Genomic DNA, 19795 nt, shown 5'->3' with positions numbered 1-19795 from the left:
AATAATCAATGCAAAATTGTGTTCTAACTCAATTATTAATTTTAAAGTTGGAGTTTTAAGTATATAATTGTGTTAAATATTTAAAGATGAAATTTTGACACTTATTATTAATCTCTTAAGATATAAACTTAAAAAATGAAAGCTTTTTTAATTGAAAAATACTCCTTATTTTTAATATAAAAAAAGTTTTTAAAAATATTTTTAACTTGTATTCAAATATACTATTAAAAATTTAACTTTAGTTTGGCCAAAAATGTCATTTATATTAGCTTAATCATGTCAACATTTCCAACACTCAAGTCTAATTTCTCTTGTCACAAGCATCATGTTTATGTAATTGAATAAAAGGAAAATGTTTACATAATGTCAACATGCAATCTTGGGATACATATCCTAACTCAAATGCCATAAGGTAGTCTTTGGCCAAAAATTAAATGAAAAGGACATTATTTATATATATATATATATATATTAGTAACAAGAGGAGTGATAACAACACAATATTATTGGAAATTGAATGTTGTTGAACTCAAACATTCCCAAATAATACAAGATCCACCATAGAATTCAAACTAATACTACAATGAGATTGCTAGGTTTGAGACTATTAACAAATTGAAGGTAGATTTAAATATGAATAAGGCATCATCTAAAAGAGTGTATCTAAAAATTTTAAGTTACCAACAATTTCTGAGACCACTATATTTACATTAGACAATTTTATATGTACATTGTAATTTTATGAAATGAATGGAACAAAGATTTACAAGAATTGATATGATCAATGGTATTGTAATTTACAATCCATAAATTTGAATTCTTAGTCACATGGTAATGAAAAATACATTGAATACCTTCATTAATAATTGTAGAAAATCGTGAAAAAAAATTTTTGTCCTTCAAAATCAATTGATTGATACTCAAATCTCCTAGTGCTCCCGAGTCTTAATTAGTGGCCTTTGGACATGCTTCAAAAGGCCTAGTAAGGCTTTGTACTCCTTTGGAGTAAAATTGGGAATAGTCAATGACTTTTCTGTTGGTGTCTCATCCTTTAACAAGACTAAACTTCACTCATTATCCAAAAGAAAAAGATTAAACTTCACCAGTGACATTAATGGTTGAGTTTCATTTTTTATACTTTGAACTAGGAAGAAAACCATGTTCCCAGTAACAAGTTTCAATCGTGTGTCCTAGCTTTCTACAATAGGTTCACATCTTACTGTTGTAATTGGATTTTCCTTTGCCATCGAATTTCTTTCCATCCATTGCATTCATCATAGTTGAAAAATGTTCGATTATTATTAAACCATATTGTCCTTCATGTTGTATTACCGTTAAAAACACCCTATTCGACTTAAACATAAATTAACAATACATAATGAAATAACACTACTTACCAAGATAAAAGTTGATTTGACCCAATAAATTTACACTAATACTATGTATTCATTAAGAAACAGATTAATTAACTAAATACACTCTAATTTGACATTATTTATTATAACTTCTAATTTTTAATTAACTGATCAACAATTAAATTTAATAATATTAAATATATTCTTTATCAAAATTTACCTCCAAAGAATAAATATATTCGAGTAATGTAATAGACTTTTTTATTATTATTATTACTCCAACCCCACCACTTAAATATAACATTTCCGTCTCACTTCACCTATCCCTCTAAAATTAGTCACCATTTTAATCTAAATTCTAAAAATATACAAATATTTATAGTTAAACTATTCATTCTGTTCTATACTTACCTCCATTTTAAATTTCAATACTGTATTATAAAAATTGAATTTTAGTTCTTAAATAATTTTTAATTGTAACTTATTACAGTCAGATTTTTTTTTAATATAAATTTTGTGACTAGAGAATTTTGTCTTGTGTTAACGGCAGAGCCAAAACTGCTTAACATGTTTAAGGTTTAGGGTTTTTTAAAATAAATATTATATTTAAATATATAAAATATATTTTATTTATTGATAATTTATTTTAAAATATTAATACTTAATTTATAAAATAATTATGATAATTAAAAATTAAATTAGATAAAAAATTCATATAAATTCTCTCATCAAAGAAAAATATGTAAAAATAACAACATATCGAAGATTATACACATCAAATAAATAATTTAATAAAACAATTTTTCATTTTTTAACAAATTTTTAATATGAGTCATAATTAATTTTAATTTAAATATATTTTTAGTCTCTTAAATTTAAGATAAATTTATTTTTGATCTCTCAAATTTAAAATTAATATTTTTAGCCCTTGTAACTTTAAAAAATCTTATTTTAATTCTTATATTCAAATTTTGTTAAAAAATTTATTAAATATTATTATATAAAATTTACTTATTAATGTCTTTATTTGTAAAAATATCACATTAAACTTGATTAATATTATATAATCATCTTAACTTATTACTTTTTAATATATTACTAGTAATTTATGAGATTAAAATAATAATTTTAAAAATTATAAAGATTAAAAATAATAATTTTAAATTAAAAAAATAAAAATAAATTTATCTTAAATTTAAGAGATAAATATATTTAAATTATTAATTTTAAATGCGAGGATATGAAATAAATGAGGGTTAGGAAGTGTAGAAGTTTGATTTTGAGGAGACATAATTTATTTTTTCATTTCGACAATTTGACACCTTATCTGTCTAACGGTGTGAGTGTGACGATGACGATGGCGATGACGGCGTCTCAGCTGCGGTGGGGGTGGAGGCCGCCGCCCAAGCAGCAACGGCGTCGTGTGCTTCCGGTGGTCTGTTCCATCGCCATAGAGAACGCGCAGAACAAAGAGAGAGCGAAACTCAAGAAACTCTTCGAAGAAGCCTACGAGAGGTGCCGCACTGCTCCCACCGAAGGCGTCTCCTTCAGCCTCCAACAATTCACCGACGCTCTCGACAAGTACGACTTCAACGCTGAAATTGGCACCAAGGCACGTTCATCTTTTCAATTCAACTTCTCTGTGGATTCTGGATGACGCTGTTTTCTGTTTACCTAGTTTGCTTATGATACGCATCAATTGTTGATTGATTCTGTATGAAGAAAAAAACAAGAGAGGAGGTTCCAGGTTTTGCATTGTGGTTGCGGTTTAGTTACAGTTACAATCTTTGATATTGCAGAGGATTGTGAACAAATGCAATTCACGAGGTGCATTGCGGTCTCGTTGGGATCCTTGATAGTGTAGAAAATTGTGGATAAATGCAGCTGATATGGTGCAAGTGGTTAAGACCCTAAAAAACTTATTGCGCTTGAGAACTGTTGTTTTAGAACCTTGAGAGGCTTGTAGTTGTAGTTTACGCTGTAGCTAGGTCTTGTTTGAATAAATTTCTCCATAAGCATATAGGAGCTGTTTGGATAAGCTTCTTCGTAAGCTGATAAGCGGAGAAAATAGGAAGTAAAATGAATTGAGCTTCTGCCATAAGCTAAAATTAACTTGTGCATTTCAGCTAGTAGAGTCTAAACAAGAGAGCTTCCATAAAAGTTAAATGCATAAGTTGATTTAAGCTTACAAGATAAACTCAATTTTTTTTTTTTACCTTATTATTTTTTTTCCTATAAGTGCTTATGGAAAATTTATAATAATAAAATTTATTTGGATAAAATTGGGCCTGGTACATTTTAAGTTTACCCTTGTGTTTTGGGGTTTTTGGAATGGATTGCTGATGGTTGCTGGTTGTGTTTCAGGTTAAGGGCACTGTTTTTGCCACAGATGCCAGTGGAGCTTATGTGGACATTACTGCAAAGTCAACAGCTTACTTGCCTCTGCAAGAGGCTTGCATCCACAGAATTAAGAATGTGGAAGAAGCAGGTATAGTTCCTGGCTTGAGAGAGGAATTTGTGATCATTGGTGAGAATGAAGCGGATGATAGCTTGATCTTGAGTTTGAGATCTATCCAGTATGACCTTGCATGGGAACGCTGTAGACAACTTCAAACTGAAGATGCTGTTGTCAAGGGTAAGGTGGGTTTTGTGAATCGAGAAACTTAATTCTGTTTAGATTTGGCATATTTGTGTCGATTTCAAATTCTAATAGTTATGACATCAGTTTTTGGTAATCTCTATCAAGCGAAGATTACAAGGTGAAGCATAAGAAAAATTGATATTATTACCTTTGTGAGTGGTTTATTTGATCCTTTGATTAAATTAACTGGTTATGCACTTGGTGTGGCAGGTTGTTAATGCAAACAGAGGAGGTCTAGTGGCTCAAGTGGAATGCCTTAAGGGGTTTGTTCCATTTTCACAGATATCAGCGGTTAGCTCTTGACCTACTTTGACATTTATGGACTTGCATGCATCAGATTCAAACTTGCCATGCGGCAGGAGCTCAACTTATTGTCATTAGGAAAAGTATAAGGGTTTTTTTAGGGAACAAGAATCAGATAAGGGCGATCAAATCTCAAAACATTCATGCAATTACGGGAATAAACAAGTCAAGCCAAGCTAAACACTTAAAAAGCTCAAACTTGGCTTGCATAAAAAATATGGTCCTCATGCTTGGCTCAAATTTAAAACTTGATCTTTGTTTGTTGGAAAAATATGAAGTTTGACCTTGACTTGTTTTAGCTCATTTATAATTCAATTATTTTTTTATTCATCAAATATTTTCTTGAAATAATTCTTAAGTTTATTAGTTTATTATGTAATGATAATTTTTTAATACACGACTGCAATTTATATATCTTTTCTTTATAAAATTAACATTTTATATCATATATATATATATATATATATATATATATATCTTAGAATGTGGGTTTGAGTTGAATTTAACTCTATAAAATTAACTTGTAAGAAGAGGATTGTCTCCTACTTATATACCATTTGTTAGCTTTATCTCTAGTTAATGTGGGTGTTGGATTTTTCCCAATAGTCTCTAGCATGTATTCATGCCAAAAACTTGTAAATGTCAATCTTCCACTAACTTATCAATATGAAATTGAGTCATTCAATTTTAACTAACAATACTTATATGCCTCAACAAGTTCATGTAGATTTTTATGGGTAAATAGAAAGTTTCTTTTCATATTCATTCATCTGTCCCATTTTAAAAATTACAATTTCAGCTGCCAACTCAAACTCTTTCCCTTTTGCGTTTTTTCTTCTTAGAAATCTACCGGAGAAGAGCTTCTAGAGAAGGAGATTCCTTTTAAGTTTGTGGAGGTGGATCAGGAACAGTCTAGACTTGTCCTCAGTCACCGCAAAGCTGTGGCTGAGAACCAAGGACAGCTAGGAATTGGATCAGTAGTCACTGGCTCTGTTCAAAGCATAAAGCCATATGGTGCCTTCATTGACATTGGTGGAATCAGTGGCCTCCTTCATGTCAGTCAGATCAGTCATGACCGTATAACTGATATTGCAACTGTTCTTCAACCTGGTGATATTCTGAAGGTAAACCTATGATAAGCTACGTGGGTATTTGCTTGGAATCACAAGTGTTAAGCGGACAGAAAATCTCATTATTCATTATTTGGTTAGGTGATGATCTTAAGTCATGACCGGGAGAGAGGACGAGTAAGTCTTTCCACTAAGAAGTTGGAACCCACACCTGGGGACATGATTCGCAATCCAAAGCTTGTCTTTGAGAAGGTATAATTCAACCAAAAGGATATCAAGCCTTTTGCCCGCTACTTATCTGAATTACGATTGTAGCACAAAAGAGGCTTTATTTGGTATATCAAGCCTTTTTCATTAGGATTATCGTATTTGAAAGAGAATTTACACTTACAATTCTTAATATGTTTTTATAGGCAGAGGAGATGGCTCAGACATTCAGACAGAGAATCGCCCAAGCAGAAGCAATGGCTCGTGCTGATATGCTTAGGTTCCAGCCAGAGGTATTTATTTGTTAATTATTTGTTCAAAATTTCATCTCAATGAAAATGAAGAAGCAACAAGGGATTAAAGGGGACTAAAATACAAATAGCGTAAAAACAAGTCACTTCTGGGTTCTTGCTGCTGCACGTGAAAAGTATCACATATTCTGAAATGACAAAATTTAAATGATTTTGATGGATCTTTTTTAATGGATAACATACAAAAAAAAATTAAGCATTTCCGTTCTGATGATCTTAGTTGGGAGACAAGTAGTTTTGATATTTTGGACTCCTTAGTCCTGGCTGAGTCACTCCTTTTACTGACTCGAGATATCAATTTGAATAATTCTTGCTTCAATTATTGACAGTTTCATATTTGGGTTGGATTGGATATATTTCTTTGATCACCTTATAGCATTCATGCATACTGAGACATTATTTATTCTCATTTGATGAACCTATTTTACTCCTATACTTCTGTTTACAGAGTGGATTAACTCTCAGCAGTGACGGGATATTAGGACCACTTACTTCAGACTTGCCTCCAGAGGGACTGGATCTGAGTGAGGTACCCCCAGCAGAAGATATGATTGAGAATTGAGACCTCTTTTCCTCCCCTCCCTTTATCTTTTTTTCTTTATTTTCTTTTTTACACATTGCTCTCAATATTGCTGTAGAACAGAAAGATGAACCTAATGTAGCGGTTCTTCTCAGCAACTCATTATTGTAGTAAAGGCAATTGTATAACACTTCATTTTCTGTCAAAATTATTAGGAGAGGCTAAAGATTGACAATCGTAGAATCAGTTCAAAAAACCAGATTCACATATTTATGTCTCTGATAGCTATCATTGTCATAACTCATAAGGCATAACTGTTAGCAACCTACTGTGTTACAGAAATTAGCTAATATCACATTGCCATCTTCATTCTGAAATTATCATCCGAGCAAGAGGCAACAGTGTGAATACTTTGAAAGCCACTGGAATAACGACAATGAAAAGATGGACACAAGGCAGCCACGTACATATGGCAAAACCAGAAACTTGCACTTCATTGTAATTCTTACTCCATCTGGTCCTTTTCATAAGAAATAAATGATAGTGCCATCTGGTCCTTTTCATAAGAAATAAAATATATTTATTTCTTATGAAAAGGACTTGAATAGTATTACATTTCCTGGCATTATTGGAGCGAGCCGGGCGCACTAACTTGTTGAAATCAGGCCTCGTTGAATCGACAGCGTACACACGTTGATACATACTAGGTTTAATTATATATTTTAGTAATGACAGTTTGAATTATTTTGTAATTTTAATCTTTTAAGATTCTTTAAGTCAAATAAGTTTCCATATTTTTAAAATTAAGTAAATTTGGTCCTGTTAATTTTCTAATACTTTAAATTTTTAATTTTTTTGTTCAAATATTTGGGGGTTAATAGATTTAAGTATAAAATAATTCAAAGAAATTTAGAAGTCAGAAATTTAGTAAGAAATTGATTAAAAAAATTAAATTTTTTTTAGTTTGGATAAAATTTGATATTATGGTTAATAAATTTTGAATGGAAGAGCTTAGAATGGTCTAACCGATTCCTTATGTAACGATAGAGTAGAAAATGATCATTTGATGGTTTTATGTAGAAGAAAATTGAAAGGGACAATAAATTTTGCATAATTTTAAACAGAGAAACTTGAAAGCTAAAATAAAAACTTGAAAGCCTAAAATTACATAGTTCAAACTAAAGATTAAAAGTGTAAATAAATTTGTATATTAATATGGTTAAAGTATTTTTTTAATCCTTATAATTTTACTCACTTATCTTTTAACCCTTATAATTTAAAATATTTTTTTTAGTTCATATGCTTATCTTTTTCAATACTTTTTAATTCCTATATTTTTAGATCTTTCTAATTTTTATAGTTGCAACTTTTAAATTCTTTTAGTTCTTATTGTTAATATTTTTTTTGTAACATTGTTTTATGTTGATGTAATAGTGATTTTCAATTTTGAGACCAAGAAAAATGTGTTTCACCAATAGACATCACATGTGTGGATATAAAAGAGGCATGAAACATTGAAAGGTCTAATTTAAAATAATTCACCCAAAATAAATTTGACATATAAAATTGAATTAATATATCTATCACATGACTACTAAAAAGACAACGTTAAAAAAATTAATAAAAATGACTAAAAGAATTAAAAAATTACAAATATAAAAACTAAAAATTTTATCTTAAACTATAAGAATTAAAAAAGATTAAAAAAAATAAGTATATAAATTAAAATTATCTATTATAAACTATAAAAATTAAAATAAAAAAATAAGTGAAATTATAAAAAGTATTTTAACCAATTAATATTAATGCAATATATACTTTTTTTTTCTTCTGCAATTAGCGTAATTAGGACATTTAGCTAGTTTGATATGCAGTTTTAAAAAACATATGAAGAGAATAATATTTAGTTTATACAAATTTTAACAAACAATTACGGTAACAAATAATTTTAATCTAACAGTTAGATTAATACAAATAGTAATTTATATTAAGTTATTAAATGAAGTGAATATATATTACTTATTACACTTGTACGAAATGATTCATACGCTAAACGTATACATGTGAACACGCACATCAAATAATTTTGTTTGAATTCTTTCTTACATACTGTTGTTAGATCATAAATATAAAATATATATTAATCTATATTTATTTACATACTACACATTCCCTAATACACCTTATTATTGATTAAAATCTATCAAAAACTACAAAATCATCAAAGCTCATTAAATAAAAAGCAAGACTTCTACAATTGTGATTTTTTAAAAAAAAAACCCAACCAACAATAGGGTACAATTTTTATAAGATTTGATTATAAATTTTTAGATAAACAAATTACGCATGCACATTAATGTGTTGGGATTGCACAAGATTTGCTTGACTAACAACGCAATATTTCTAGATATTAAGATAAGAGTCATTCACAAGTTCTTACGAAATGTAAAGACGTAGAAAGACAGCATGCGACTAGAGATGGGAGAGGTTGGATGAAGTGGTGCCACTGTAATAATTGACCCGTTGGTTTCATATACTTTGACTAAAACAAAAAATCTTGTGACCTAGTCTTTCACACTAAAGAGCAGAAAACCAAAAAGGATAGTATAAAATTTCCGTGCAATAAGTTAATACGCACTTAGCCAGCAGATTTACTGATGAAAACTTCTATCTACTGTTGGAACATAGAAGGATATACAACATACAAATTTCTCAACTCTAGCTAAAATAAGAAAAAGAAAATAACTTTTCTATACCTGAGTAAATCCTATGGCAGGGACATGCAGTTTTAATCCAAGGGCTTATTAATAGAGAACAAACAATAGAATTTGAGTTGCATCGAACCGGGACATAGGATTAAAGCTTGTATGAGGTGAAGTTAGTTTCCAAACTGTAGAGGATGGATCCATGGGTTGGTTAACTCTGTTGTTTGCTGCTCTTTTTGCCTTTCTTTTGCTTTTGCTTCAATTGAGTAAGGCCAGCTGCTGATATTTTCACATTACCAATAATTGCAGCAACTAGTTCAGGATCTGTACAGGCTTTCATCAACTCCTTCTCCCGGCTTGTTGCTTCTGACATGTGGCTGAATAAGTTCATCGCAGTTTTTGCAGCTAAACAATAAATGGAAAAGAAAAAAAAATTATGGGAACATCTTGAAATAAGATATCAATAATTCATGCATCTAATGTTGCATAATCATAAGCTAAAGCATATATTGCCAAGGGAAGAGAGAGAGAGAGAGAGAGAGAGAGAATCCTAGACTCCTGGCAAGTTATCAATTATGGTTAAAACTAGTTTTCTAATATTTCCTTCAACCAGGCACTAGTCTAAGATAATAGTCATCAATAAAAAATGAAATTAAGGAGAAAACAGGTAAAATTAAAGAATAAAAATAGAACCTTTCCCTTTCTTTGCTGGTCCAGGAATTATCTTCACCCGATATTTGTAAGACTGAACTGCATTGTAAGGACCACAGACAGGAACAGCATATAAGAGAATGTCATTAGGAAGTGGATTCCCTGTCAAGTAATCAACGTCATTTAGTTTTTCTTTCTCCTCTTCTCCTATTTCATGAATATCATCTTCTTCCATTGCCACCCTGTCTGCTTGGGAAGTGTCAATAGCAGTCATTTTGGAATTTTCTTCAGCTTCACCAGTTGCATGCCTATGCAACAGATCATCTTGTTGCTCCTTACAATCCCGAGATAAGTGACCTGCTTTCTTACACTTGTAACATATTTTTGGAGCATCAGAAGGACCTGCCACAATGAACATTAACATTATAATTATAATACAATAAACAAGATAACAAATGAAACAGCTGCAATAATTGGCATGTAATATGTTGTGTCTAATTTACAGCAAAGTTCAGATCTCGGTAGTCAGGTAATAGATACAAGGTAGTGTGACACATTGAATTACAGAACATGCCCACCACCACTGAGCAATGAACCAAGAAGGGTCACTACCCAACCCTCCGGGGGATGTTTGGTAATGGGATTCTTTTAAGTTTATTAGGAATGTTAGGTTACGAATGTTAAAAGTCCTATGCTTGGAACGATAATTTTAAAAATCAGTGTCATGAATCAAACATTTTCAGGAATCTAAAATTCCCAGGGATAATTTTTAATGAAGTTTTCCCCACCAAAACTTTGTCATGAGAAGGGGTCATGAAGGGAGAATTAAATTTTTTTTTTAATTATCTAATTTGCAGGAATATTTTAGACATACCAAACATTTGGCATTTCCAAGAAACATGATTCCCAACAAATTTAATTCCCAGAAACATGATTCACAAGGACGAAAAAATATTCCATAAACCAAATGCTTAAGTGGCCCAAAGATAGAGAGCCTATAGTACATGAACCAAATAGTGAAACCTGGTAAAGAATTTCCTAGATGTTTTCCTCATGACACATCTTGTTTGGTTCATAAACTTAGTTGATCAAGTCATAAAATGAATTAAATAAAAACGTATCATACAAACTACTATATAGTACCATGCCCAAACTTATTTAATGTAATATGCACGTTCATGAACCTATTAGTGAAATGCATGATCCAGCATTCCAGCTCAACTCAAATTGGCACATATATCTAAATGAATCAAGCTAAGTCAATCATAACAGTTACAATTTCTATTTGAGGCAAGATCAATCCAAACGAATTGGTACACATAAATTCAAGCTGAACTTTTCAGGCAATCCAATTGTAATCAAAATCAAACTGAGACCAAGCTTGGTGCAGCTCAATTTTGGCAACACTGATGATGAAACTATAGAAAGGCTTACCACTGCTAGGTTTTTCCCCCTTCTCCAAAGCTTCATTTTCAGATGACACTTCTTCCTTCTTGATTGATTTTCCAGAAGACTACAAATACCACCAAAAAAATCATATTTAGAGCAAAATCATGGTGGAACCAGGGAAATAAAAAAATTCAGGAATTACAAGGGAGGCAGTATATGTTCTTGAAAATACCCATTATGTGATCTTGTGTACTTTCTCCTACTCTGATTATTCGAAATATTTTTTAGGGAATGATTATAGCATTAATTAAATTTAACATCTGAGACTCATCTTAGCAGCCCTGTAATATGTATCCTAGATAATGGGTTTAGGGTTTAGGGAACATAATGCATGTATTGTGCATAAGGCAAAAACATATCTATTACTCATGTGTATAGATCATAGACATGAAAGTACATGTAAGCTACTGAACTCACAGCCAACAATGCCATTCGGATGTTCCTTTCTTCCTCATCCTGGTCAGCATACTTCTCCTTTATCTTCTTAAGTTTGCCCTTCTGTCCACGACTGGTTTTTTGACCACCAGCTTTTTTCAAATTTTGATCTTCTTTTGCAGGTATGTTAGCAGAAATATCTTTTAGTTTTGATTCATTCTTTCCATGTTGAACATTTGAATCTGCTTCTCCATGTTTCTGTTCTTTTTTAAGTTTTCGTCTCTCAGCTTTTGATATATAAGGTTTTTCCCTTACTGCAGCTTTGCTTTGATCAAAATGTTGCTCACTGCCTAAATCAATTTGAGAGTTCTCATTTCCATAACTTTTACTGGATTTAGCAACAGATCCAAGTTCCAGAGCTTGATCAATAAGTTCCTCAAGTTGGGTGACAGACGCTATGCCATTTTCACCAATGTCTGATAATATCTCCCTATCAACCATCTTTGACTTACTTGTCTCTTTTGCAGGAAAATCCTGTGAAATTGCAGTTTCGGCATTTATAGTAGCCAAACTAGTTTGAGATGAGTCTGCAGGAAAGTCTTCTGATAGGGGTTTGTGTGAATCTGCCAATAAATTACCGTTCCTTTCTGATTCTGTAGCAGATTTTACATCAGCAACATCCTTCTCAGACTCTGAATCAGATTTGTCTTCAAGAGGGCCAGTTTCGTCATAGTCATCTTCTGCTGCTTCCTCCTCTCCTCTTACTCTTCTTTCATTTAAATGTGAACCCAAGGAACTCTCATCCAAGCGAAATAGTAGGCCAAAACCCATGATAAGAGGGTGTGGTGGAAGAAAATTTTTCTTTCCCCGGATCATGAAACTCCCTACTGTCAGATATTCACCTGTCGGAGCAGTTTTACTAACCTGATGAGGATAGACCCACCAGGCACTAGTAACAATTTTTGAATCCCATGCCTGGCTATGGCAGACCTACATTGCAAAATGATGTGGAAGTGGTAATGGTTAACATTAGATTTTGGTCATGACAAAAACTTAAATTTAGATCACATAGTAAGGGCTGTTAAACACATACTGTGAAACACCCTGCTTGATTCAGGGTCAGCGGTGGAACTGGTTGCACAGGCTTGTGATTCTTGATAACTGTACTAGAAGCTCCATGTAGATCGGCATGTACATACCTATTATAGAAACAAATCAACAAAATGAGAATCACTGAATCAAAAATCAAATCATACTTCAAAACAGAAAAAAGTTTGCACATTTAAAGTAGAGTATAATCATGTTTATTTCTAAATTCTGATTAGTTATTACAGATGTTCCAAGTGCTTTACATTGCTGCTGAGAATGTGCATTAGTTCATTATTAGAAATGACCTAGTATAAATAATTTGAATTATTGAGTTGCAGTGACCATGACCAACAAGATATCATAAATACTGGTAGTATCGAGTGACATGAAGAAAACATGTTACATGTCTAATCAAGGAATAAGTGGCCTCCTAAGACAAGGGGAACAGACAGAGCTGATGTTACTGGTGCAAATGAAGAAAACCAGTATATTTTATGGCCCAAAAGTGGAAGCATCTTCCAGAGTGAAGCAGGCATACAAATATTTCGCACAAGATATGTTATGATTGTTATAATTTCACCATTGAAAACTTTTGTACAATTCTTTCTTTTTATTAGAAGAAGATAAATTTTGTATGAGTATACAGCATGTTTGGATTAAATATAAAGTTCTTTTTACAAAGATATACTAGTTAACATATTCTTCAAATGATCTAGAGGCATGTAAACAGTTAAGTGTCAATCATTTCCAAGAAGATAGCATCTGAACCAAATTAATATTATTTTAACCATTACTAAGCATTTTTCATCAACATTTAAGCTTTTGCACAGAAATACTCACAGATCTCCTTTTGACATATAACGCTTCACTATCAGCTCATTTTGCTGTGCATCACGTCCACTGATAACCAAATAATTCTCACTGCTAATGAACCAATTAAATTTCTCAAACCAGTGAACTTTGCGTATATGTGAAATTGAGGCAACAGTTTTTTCCTGGAAATAAATTTGACAAAAAAGGAGAAATTTACATACAATTTTAGTAGTTATATAAAGCAATCAAGAATGGAAAAGTCAGACCAAGCTTGCATATCAATGTTTTATATTTATACATTCAGCACTGAAAAATCTATTCATAGTTTCTTATTGGGAGAGAAGATGTAAAGGTTAAGGTAAGAATGACGAGGCATTCTCCAAAGATAACAAGAAATGATCAAAGAAAGAAACCTCAAACCCTAGAGAATATAACCTTTGGCCAAATATCACAAAGAAGGCAAAATGACAATTATATCCCATAGCCATAGCACAAGTCAACTTTCATTAAAATTTAAGAATAGTCACAAGTATTATAAAAATAATATAGCTTCATTATATCATAGAAAGTAAAAAGTGTGGAAGCAGATAATAAGAAATTCTCCTAGGAAAACAAAAGAAAAATATACAGGGTAAAATAATGCCACAGGCAGTGAAGTATGAGAGAATGTCCAAGTATTATGATCTGGTAATGGCATATTTCTAAACATAAGCACAAATACAAACTTTTATGTCCTACCAGTACCACAAATGGAAACCCGATCAAGTAACCAATTTACAATGCACATGCTATATGACTAATATAAGATGGTAATGATCCAATAAACTTCTTAGAATTTGAAATGAGACAAACTGCAAAACTAATTATGTTCCTTACCATAATCAGACCGCTTATTTTCTTTTTCCAAGTTTTTTCTTCAATTTATTTATTCGAGAACAATCCAATAACTAATTTGCTATATAGACTAAAGTTGAAAAAATACAATTTCTGGCCACCTGACTAAGCTGTAGGCGAGTCTTTCTCTCTGCAGCTTTAAAAGCCTTTTCATGGGCAGTTACAGTCTTTTCCTGTTTGCTCTCCTGCTTTTTCTTCTGTTCATACCACCTCCGAGCATTGGCATGTGCTGAGAGAGCTAAATCAACTTCAACCTTGATCATAAACATAGTATGGTTACTAATGTTAAACATTCAAGGGGAAAAGGAAAAGCATTAAAAACCCACATTTAAAGAAAATATGAAGAAAATCAGTGATGATAGAGAGAATGGCAAGATAAAAAGTTAATGAAAAATCCATAATACTGACTTATTGACATAGACCAACCTATAATAAGGATATAATGTGATTATCAATGGCATGTTTCTCCAAATTTTTTGTTTTCTTCTCATGTTATGTTGGGTTGAAAATCATATAACAGTGGCAGACAGTTTAAGAAACCCCCAAAACTATACACAAGTCTTCTTATGCACAACAACTTAGATGTCTTAAAGAATTTGTTGGCTGAATAAATCAGTCTGAAGAAAATATTTTAAGTATCATAACAGAAGGCCAAAAGGAGAGTTTTAAATATAACAAGATAATTTTTGTAGTAATCACAGCCTATGCTACATTTAGGTGCATTTTGTTGGAGCATGACTCTCCTACTTTTAAGGAGGTTTTTACATTATATGAAGGATTGGGTAGCTTTTCTCCATTCATTTTATTTTTTCTTGGTTGTTCACTATTCTGTTTTTTATTTCTTTTTTAAAAAGGATTGACTATCCTCCCTTCTCTTTGTAATTTTTTCTGTCATGGTGAATTTATTCTTTTATCCAATAAATAAATAAAAACCTTATCTACAGGGAGTGTCTTCTCATCATCATCCATTTCATCAAGATTGTTGCTTAACAGTAAAGTCATGCAGTTCCTATCAAGATGGAGTTTGTCAATGAGACCAGCTACTGGGTTTCCAGCTTTCTTTTCTTCCTTCACCATCCGAGCAAGGTCATCCCAGTTCATACCCTTTGCAAGAGCTACGCGGACAGCTAATATAGCAGCATCCACATCTTCCAAGTTGTATTCTATCAATTCTGCCATCTTAACACAGTGATCAGCTTCTTTCCTCAAAGCATGTACTCGATTTTCCTACACAGCAGAAATGATATAAATTGTGATGAGTCGGATGTTCTAAATATTTACTTTAAGTTATATTTGTTTCCTATGTTACTACATTAAATCATAAATAATTGTTTTATTTTATAGATTGCAGAGTACTCAAAACAAAATCTGGTTAAAATTCAGCCCTCTAATGAATCTGAAATAGAATAAGGAACTTAAAGCGTGTTTAGTTCAAATAAGCATGTTTTGTTTTCACTTCCTATCATGTTATAATGAAAAGAGTAGATTACACTAACACCCCCTGAGGTTTTGTGAAATTACACTGACAACCCGTTTTTTTAAAATTTGCAGTAATCTCCCTAATAGGGAGAGGTTACACTGTAATATTTTCAAATAATTAAAGGGGTTAATGTAATGTCTAAGAAGTGTTAGTGTAATGTTTTTCAAACAATTAAGAGGGTTATTGTACAGGGTAGAAAAAGTAGAGTATTTGTACAATTTCATGAAATTTTAGGTGTGTATCAGTGTATTTTACTCTAATGAAAATAAGAAATGAAAACATTTTATGAAACCAAAGTTACCAAACAGACCCTTAATTTCCAGTCCTTCGTATCAAGAGAATTGTAATTGAGTAGCATAACCCAAACCTCTACATTTAACAAAATGGAGGGGATAGATATAATCTAGGAAGCTTGAATACAACAGGAAAACGATATGGCACAAACATGAAAATATGGAAAAAATTTAAAATTATAGGGTGTGACACTGCTATAACATAATATATATAAAATTAATCTAAACATTTAAAATTAAGATCTCGAGAGAATTCATGTTTTAAAAATGAGCACAAGTCAATAGAAACATAATAAAATACAAATATTTATCTAAATTTTGTGGCATTCTAATCAATATTGGTACAAAAGTTTAAAAAATATAAAAAAGCAATTAAAGTAATTCTAATACAGTATCCAACATGAATATGTATCTGACATGGTTAAGACACAGCCACTATTAGAAGTGTCCATGCTTATTAGGATATAATGTGAGCTTCAGGAGATACAACTATTAAGATTCTCTAGAGTGTAATAAGATGTCTCTAGCAGTAACATATAACAACAACAACAACAATGATAATAATATTAATAATAATAATACATATTCAGATAGAAAGATTTAATTGAGTCATACTGCTGCCTGCCTAAACCCTAACCATCATATTCTGGTACAAGTGATTTTGAATAGAAAAGAGAAAAGAAAAAAACTTATAGTTTGCTACAAAGAAAATATAAACAAATTGGGTGCCCAAATCATGAGCATAAATTCTCCTTCAAATTAATGCCAAACTTAAACAAGCTCTTTGTTGTTTCATTGCAACAGAAACTAAATCCCACACATTTGAAAGTTACAAATTAGACCATAGCAACCTTAAGATGATTCTAAGATGAGTAAGTTTAAAAATGAAAGGTGCCTAATTTGAAATAAGCAGAGAAGTACTTCGTCATATTATGAAATAAGAATGTGATGTTATTGGATGGGGCATTCAGTGTGACAGCATATAAAATGGTGACATGTAAATGAATAATATTAATAATATAACCAAAAATCACCAAAGTATGATCCAGAACGAGATATTTCAGAAACAATATAGTGCGCCATGTGGTTCAGCTGACTTTCTAGTCATCCAAGTGTTTAGTTTGGGCAAGGGCACCAACCTGATCCTGGCGAATCTTATTAAGTTTCTGAGCAGCTGAGTTTTCTTTGGCTTTCTGCTGTTGTTCAGACCTTTGACTCTCGATTTTGCTATAGAACTCATCCAAGGCTGCATCAAATGTCTCAAACTTTGTATAATCCCTTGACTTAAACTGGTTGAGCAGGATGGGGCAGAACTCATCATACATCTGTATCAAAAGATACAGACATGTAAACACTAAATTCCACAGAACCATCTGAGTGAACATCTTTATTTTTTCCCCAGTTTCTGCTCCACATTTTTGAAACCACTAAAATTAAAGAGAAATAGAAAATAACCTGGCTAACACTTCCTGATTGAGATATGGAAGATTCCTTCCCCAAATTTTTGTTCTGCATCAAAATGTATCCTTCAGGGACTGTTTCACCTGAAATAATATCCTGCATCCAATCTTCAAACTTTGCAACAGCTTGGACCAAGGCCTGAACAGTTGCATCATCCCACGTTCTATCTTTGGGGACTTTTGTACTGGGGATTAGGCCAGCATCTAATATTATATGTTCAGAAAGAGCAGGTCCATAACCAAGTGCCTCCCCAAGGACAATTTTCAATGTGGCTGACTTCCCACCTTTCTGGTTTCCCTGCTTCTCTTTACCTACATATGAAGCATTACTTCCATTTCCATTGGCCTTAACAGCCTCCTCGTTATCATCTTCCTTCGAAGACACTAGGGCTGTCTGCAACTTTTCAATAGTAGTTTGCTCAAAAACTCGACAACTTTCCACAGGATAACGATGGCGTGACATGATTGCAAGCCCTTTATCATCATCCCTGTTGTTAACAAATTGCAACCATTCCCCTACTCAGAGACATTTTAAAAATCCCAATAGATAAATTAAATAAGCAGATAAACATGCCCTAAAAACACTTAAAAAGTGCAAGCAAATGCATTCTGAAAGTAAATTAAAAGAATGCTAATTAATCAGTCCCATTTTCAAAAGCAAGGTCAGGCATAACATTCAAAAAAACATGCCAAACCAATTAGCTTGACTGGGCAGTGGGTATGACACAAAAATCCTCAACTCCAAAAATCAACGAGAGACTCTTGATTCTCCACAAGTATACTCATTCTCCCCCTTAACAACTTTTTCTTTTATCCAAAATTAAAACATGATTATAAGCTAGTGAAAATATATGCTCTAAAAGCATGCAAGTGAGCTCATATTTTATACCAGAGGGTAGATACAGGCAAGACATTTAAACTAGAGAGCAGACGGGGAATCGTAAGCACCTGTGAGATCGCAGTAGAGTCATGACTGTGAAACTAGAATCTGTGAGGAGGATGTTCCCCTGAGCATACAGCTCCAATATAACATAGTTTGCATTCTCCCCAAGTCCAAATTGGAAGAGAATAATCTGCCACATTTTTCATTAAAAAAATGACATTTTTTCAGAAAATATTCTTATTTCTTTTGGGAAATAACTAAAGGAAAGAGGGGTTATGCTATACCCGATCGTACCCAAGTTGGCGCACATCCTCGAGCCTTCTGGTCCGAATGTGCTTCCTCAATTTGAGAGTGAAACCCGAAGGGGTGTTGCTCTTGTCACGCATGTAGATAGTAGAGTGCAATCTAACGCCACTTTCCATGAGCAGCAGAACCTTCTCGCTCTCGCCGGATTCCGAAACGCCACTGCTGTTCATCAGCTTGAACACATACGTCTGCAAAAGAAGAAGAAAGTGAATTGAATTGAATTAAGGAAAGTGAAAAGAATGAAAAAAAAAAAAAGGTACCTTTGGAGAGAGATCGTAGACGTTGGAGCATCGCATTCCGATTAGGCGTCGGAGGCATTTGACCTCGGCGGCCACATCGGCGGTGTTCATGCGCACCTTCACCATCTTCTCCTCCGATTAGGGTTAATGATTGAGATTTGATTAATTTATAGAGAAACGTAGTATTAGGGTTTTGGTTTGGAGAGAGAGAGGAATGATGAATTTGGGAGGAAGAGAGGTTTGGCTCCGTCGGGAGGGAGGAGAGGGAAAGACAATTAAGTGTAAGCTTTTAGTTTTATTTTAGCCCTTCTTTTTTCTTTTAACACCAAAAACTCTATTAAAATAAATAAATATATATATTTTTTGTATTAAAACTATTTATTTCTACTTCAGTTCATTTACTTTATATGGTCAACTTTTACTAACTTATAATGACAAAGCCGTTAAATGCTATGTTCGAAAATGCTTCACAAAATGTCATATAGAAAAAAAAAAGCTTGGACAAAAAGTTTCTTTCTTATGGATAGAAAAAAAGTTTGTAAATAGTATATTTAGGGACATACATTGTTATTAATAATATTTTTAAAGGAAGAGTAAAACACTCTCAAAAAAACTAAAAATTATTGACTCAAATGATTTGATATTTATGTTTTATAAATAAATATTTTAGTTTGATTCTTATATTAAACTTAGAATAGTAATTGAAGGTATTACTTTATTTTTATAGAAACTGATCTCCTTATCAAATAAA

At 32.2% G+C, this 19795-nt stretch overlaps 2 protein-coding genes across 4 annotated transcripts; one reads left to right on the top strand and one right to left on the bottom strand.

The window, feature by feature from the left end:
* Window positions 1-2626: 2626 nt before the first annotated feature.
* Window positions 2627-6676, top strand: LOC109790860 (small ribosomal subunit protein bS1c). Its single transcript, XM_020350107.3, has 7 exons — window positions 2627-2967; window positions 3720-3995; window positions 4207-4287; window positions 5142-5423; window positions 5511-5621; window positions 5783-5869; window positions 6336-6676. Exons 1-7 carry the CDS (start codon window positions 2707-2709, stop codon window positions 6447-6449), a joined length of 1212 nt encoding a protein of 403 aa, XP_020205696.1. The 5' UTR covers window positions 2627-2706; the 3' UTR covers window positions 6450-6676.
* Window positions 6677-9030: 2354 nt separating this feature from the next.
* On the bottom strand, window positions 9031-19352 carry EMB1441 (zinc knuckle (CCHC-type) family protein). Of its 3 annotated transcripts, XM_020350105.3 has the most exons (13): window positions 19066-19349; window positions 18784-18993; window positions 18565-18689; window positions 17612-18104; window positions 17296-17481; window positions 15317-15610; window positions 14485-14637; window positions 13517-13671; window positions 12681-12786; window positions 11630-12577; window positions 11198-11276; window positions 9806-10165; window positions 9031-9517 (listed from the first exon to the last, which is right to left on the bottom strand). In XM_020350105.3, exons 1-13 carry the CDS (start codon window positions 19168-19170, stop codon window positions 9324-9326), a joined length of 3408 nt encoding a protein of 1135 aa, XP_020205694.2. In that variant the 5' UTR covers window positions 19171-19349; the 3' UTR covers window positions 9031-9323. The 3 variants fall into 3 exon arrangements, with proteins under 3 accessions (XP_020205694.2, XP_020205695.2, XP_082919658.1); XM_020350106.3 differs by lacking the exon at window positions 19066-19349 and having other exon boundaries at window positions 18794-18934; XM_083063532.1 differs by lacking the exon at window positions 9031-9517 and having other exon boundaries at window positions 9966-10165; window positions 11610-12577; window positions 19066-19352.
* Window positions 19353-19795: the final 443 nt, after the last annotated feature.

The sequence above is a fragment of the Cajanus cajan genome, chromosome 1, assembly GCF_000230855.2.
Source record: "Cajanus cajan strain Asha chromosome 1, NIPB_CcT2T_4, whole genome shotgun sequence".
NCBI lineage: Eukaryota > Viridiplantae > Streptophyta > Magnoliopsida > Fabales > Fabaceae > Cajanus > Cajanus cajan.
Note: the sequence above shows the minus strand (reverse complement) of the source record. Positions and strands in the feature narration are given on the sequence as shown.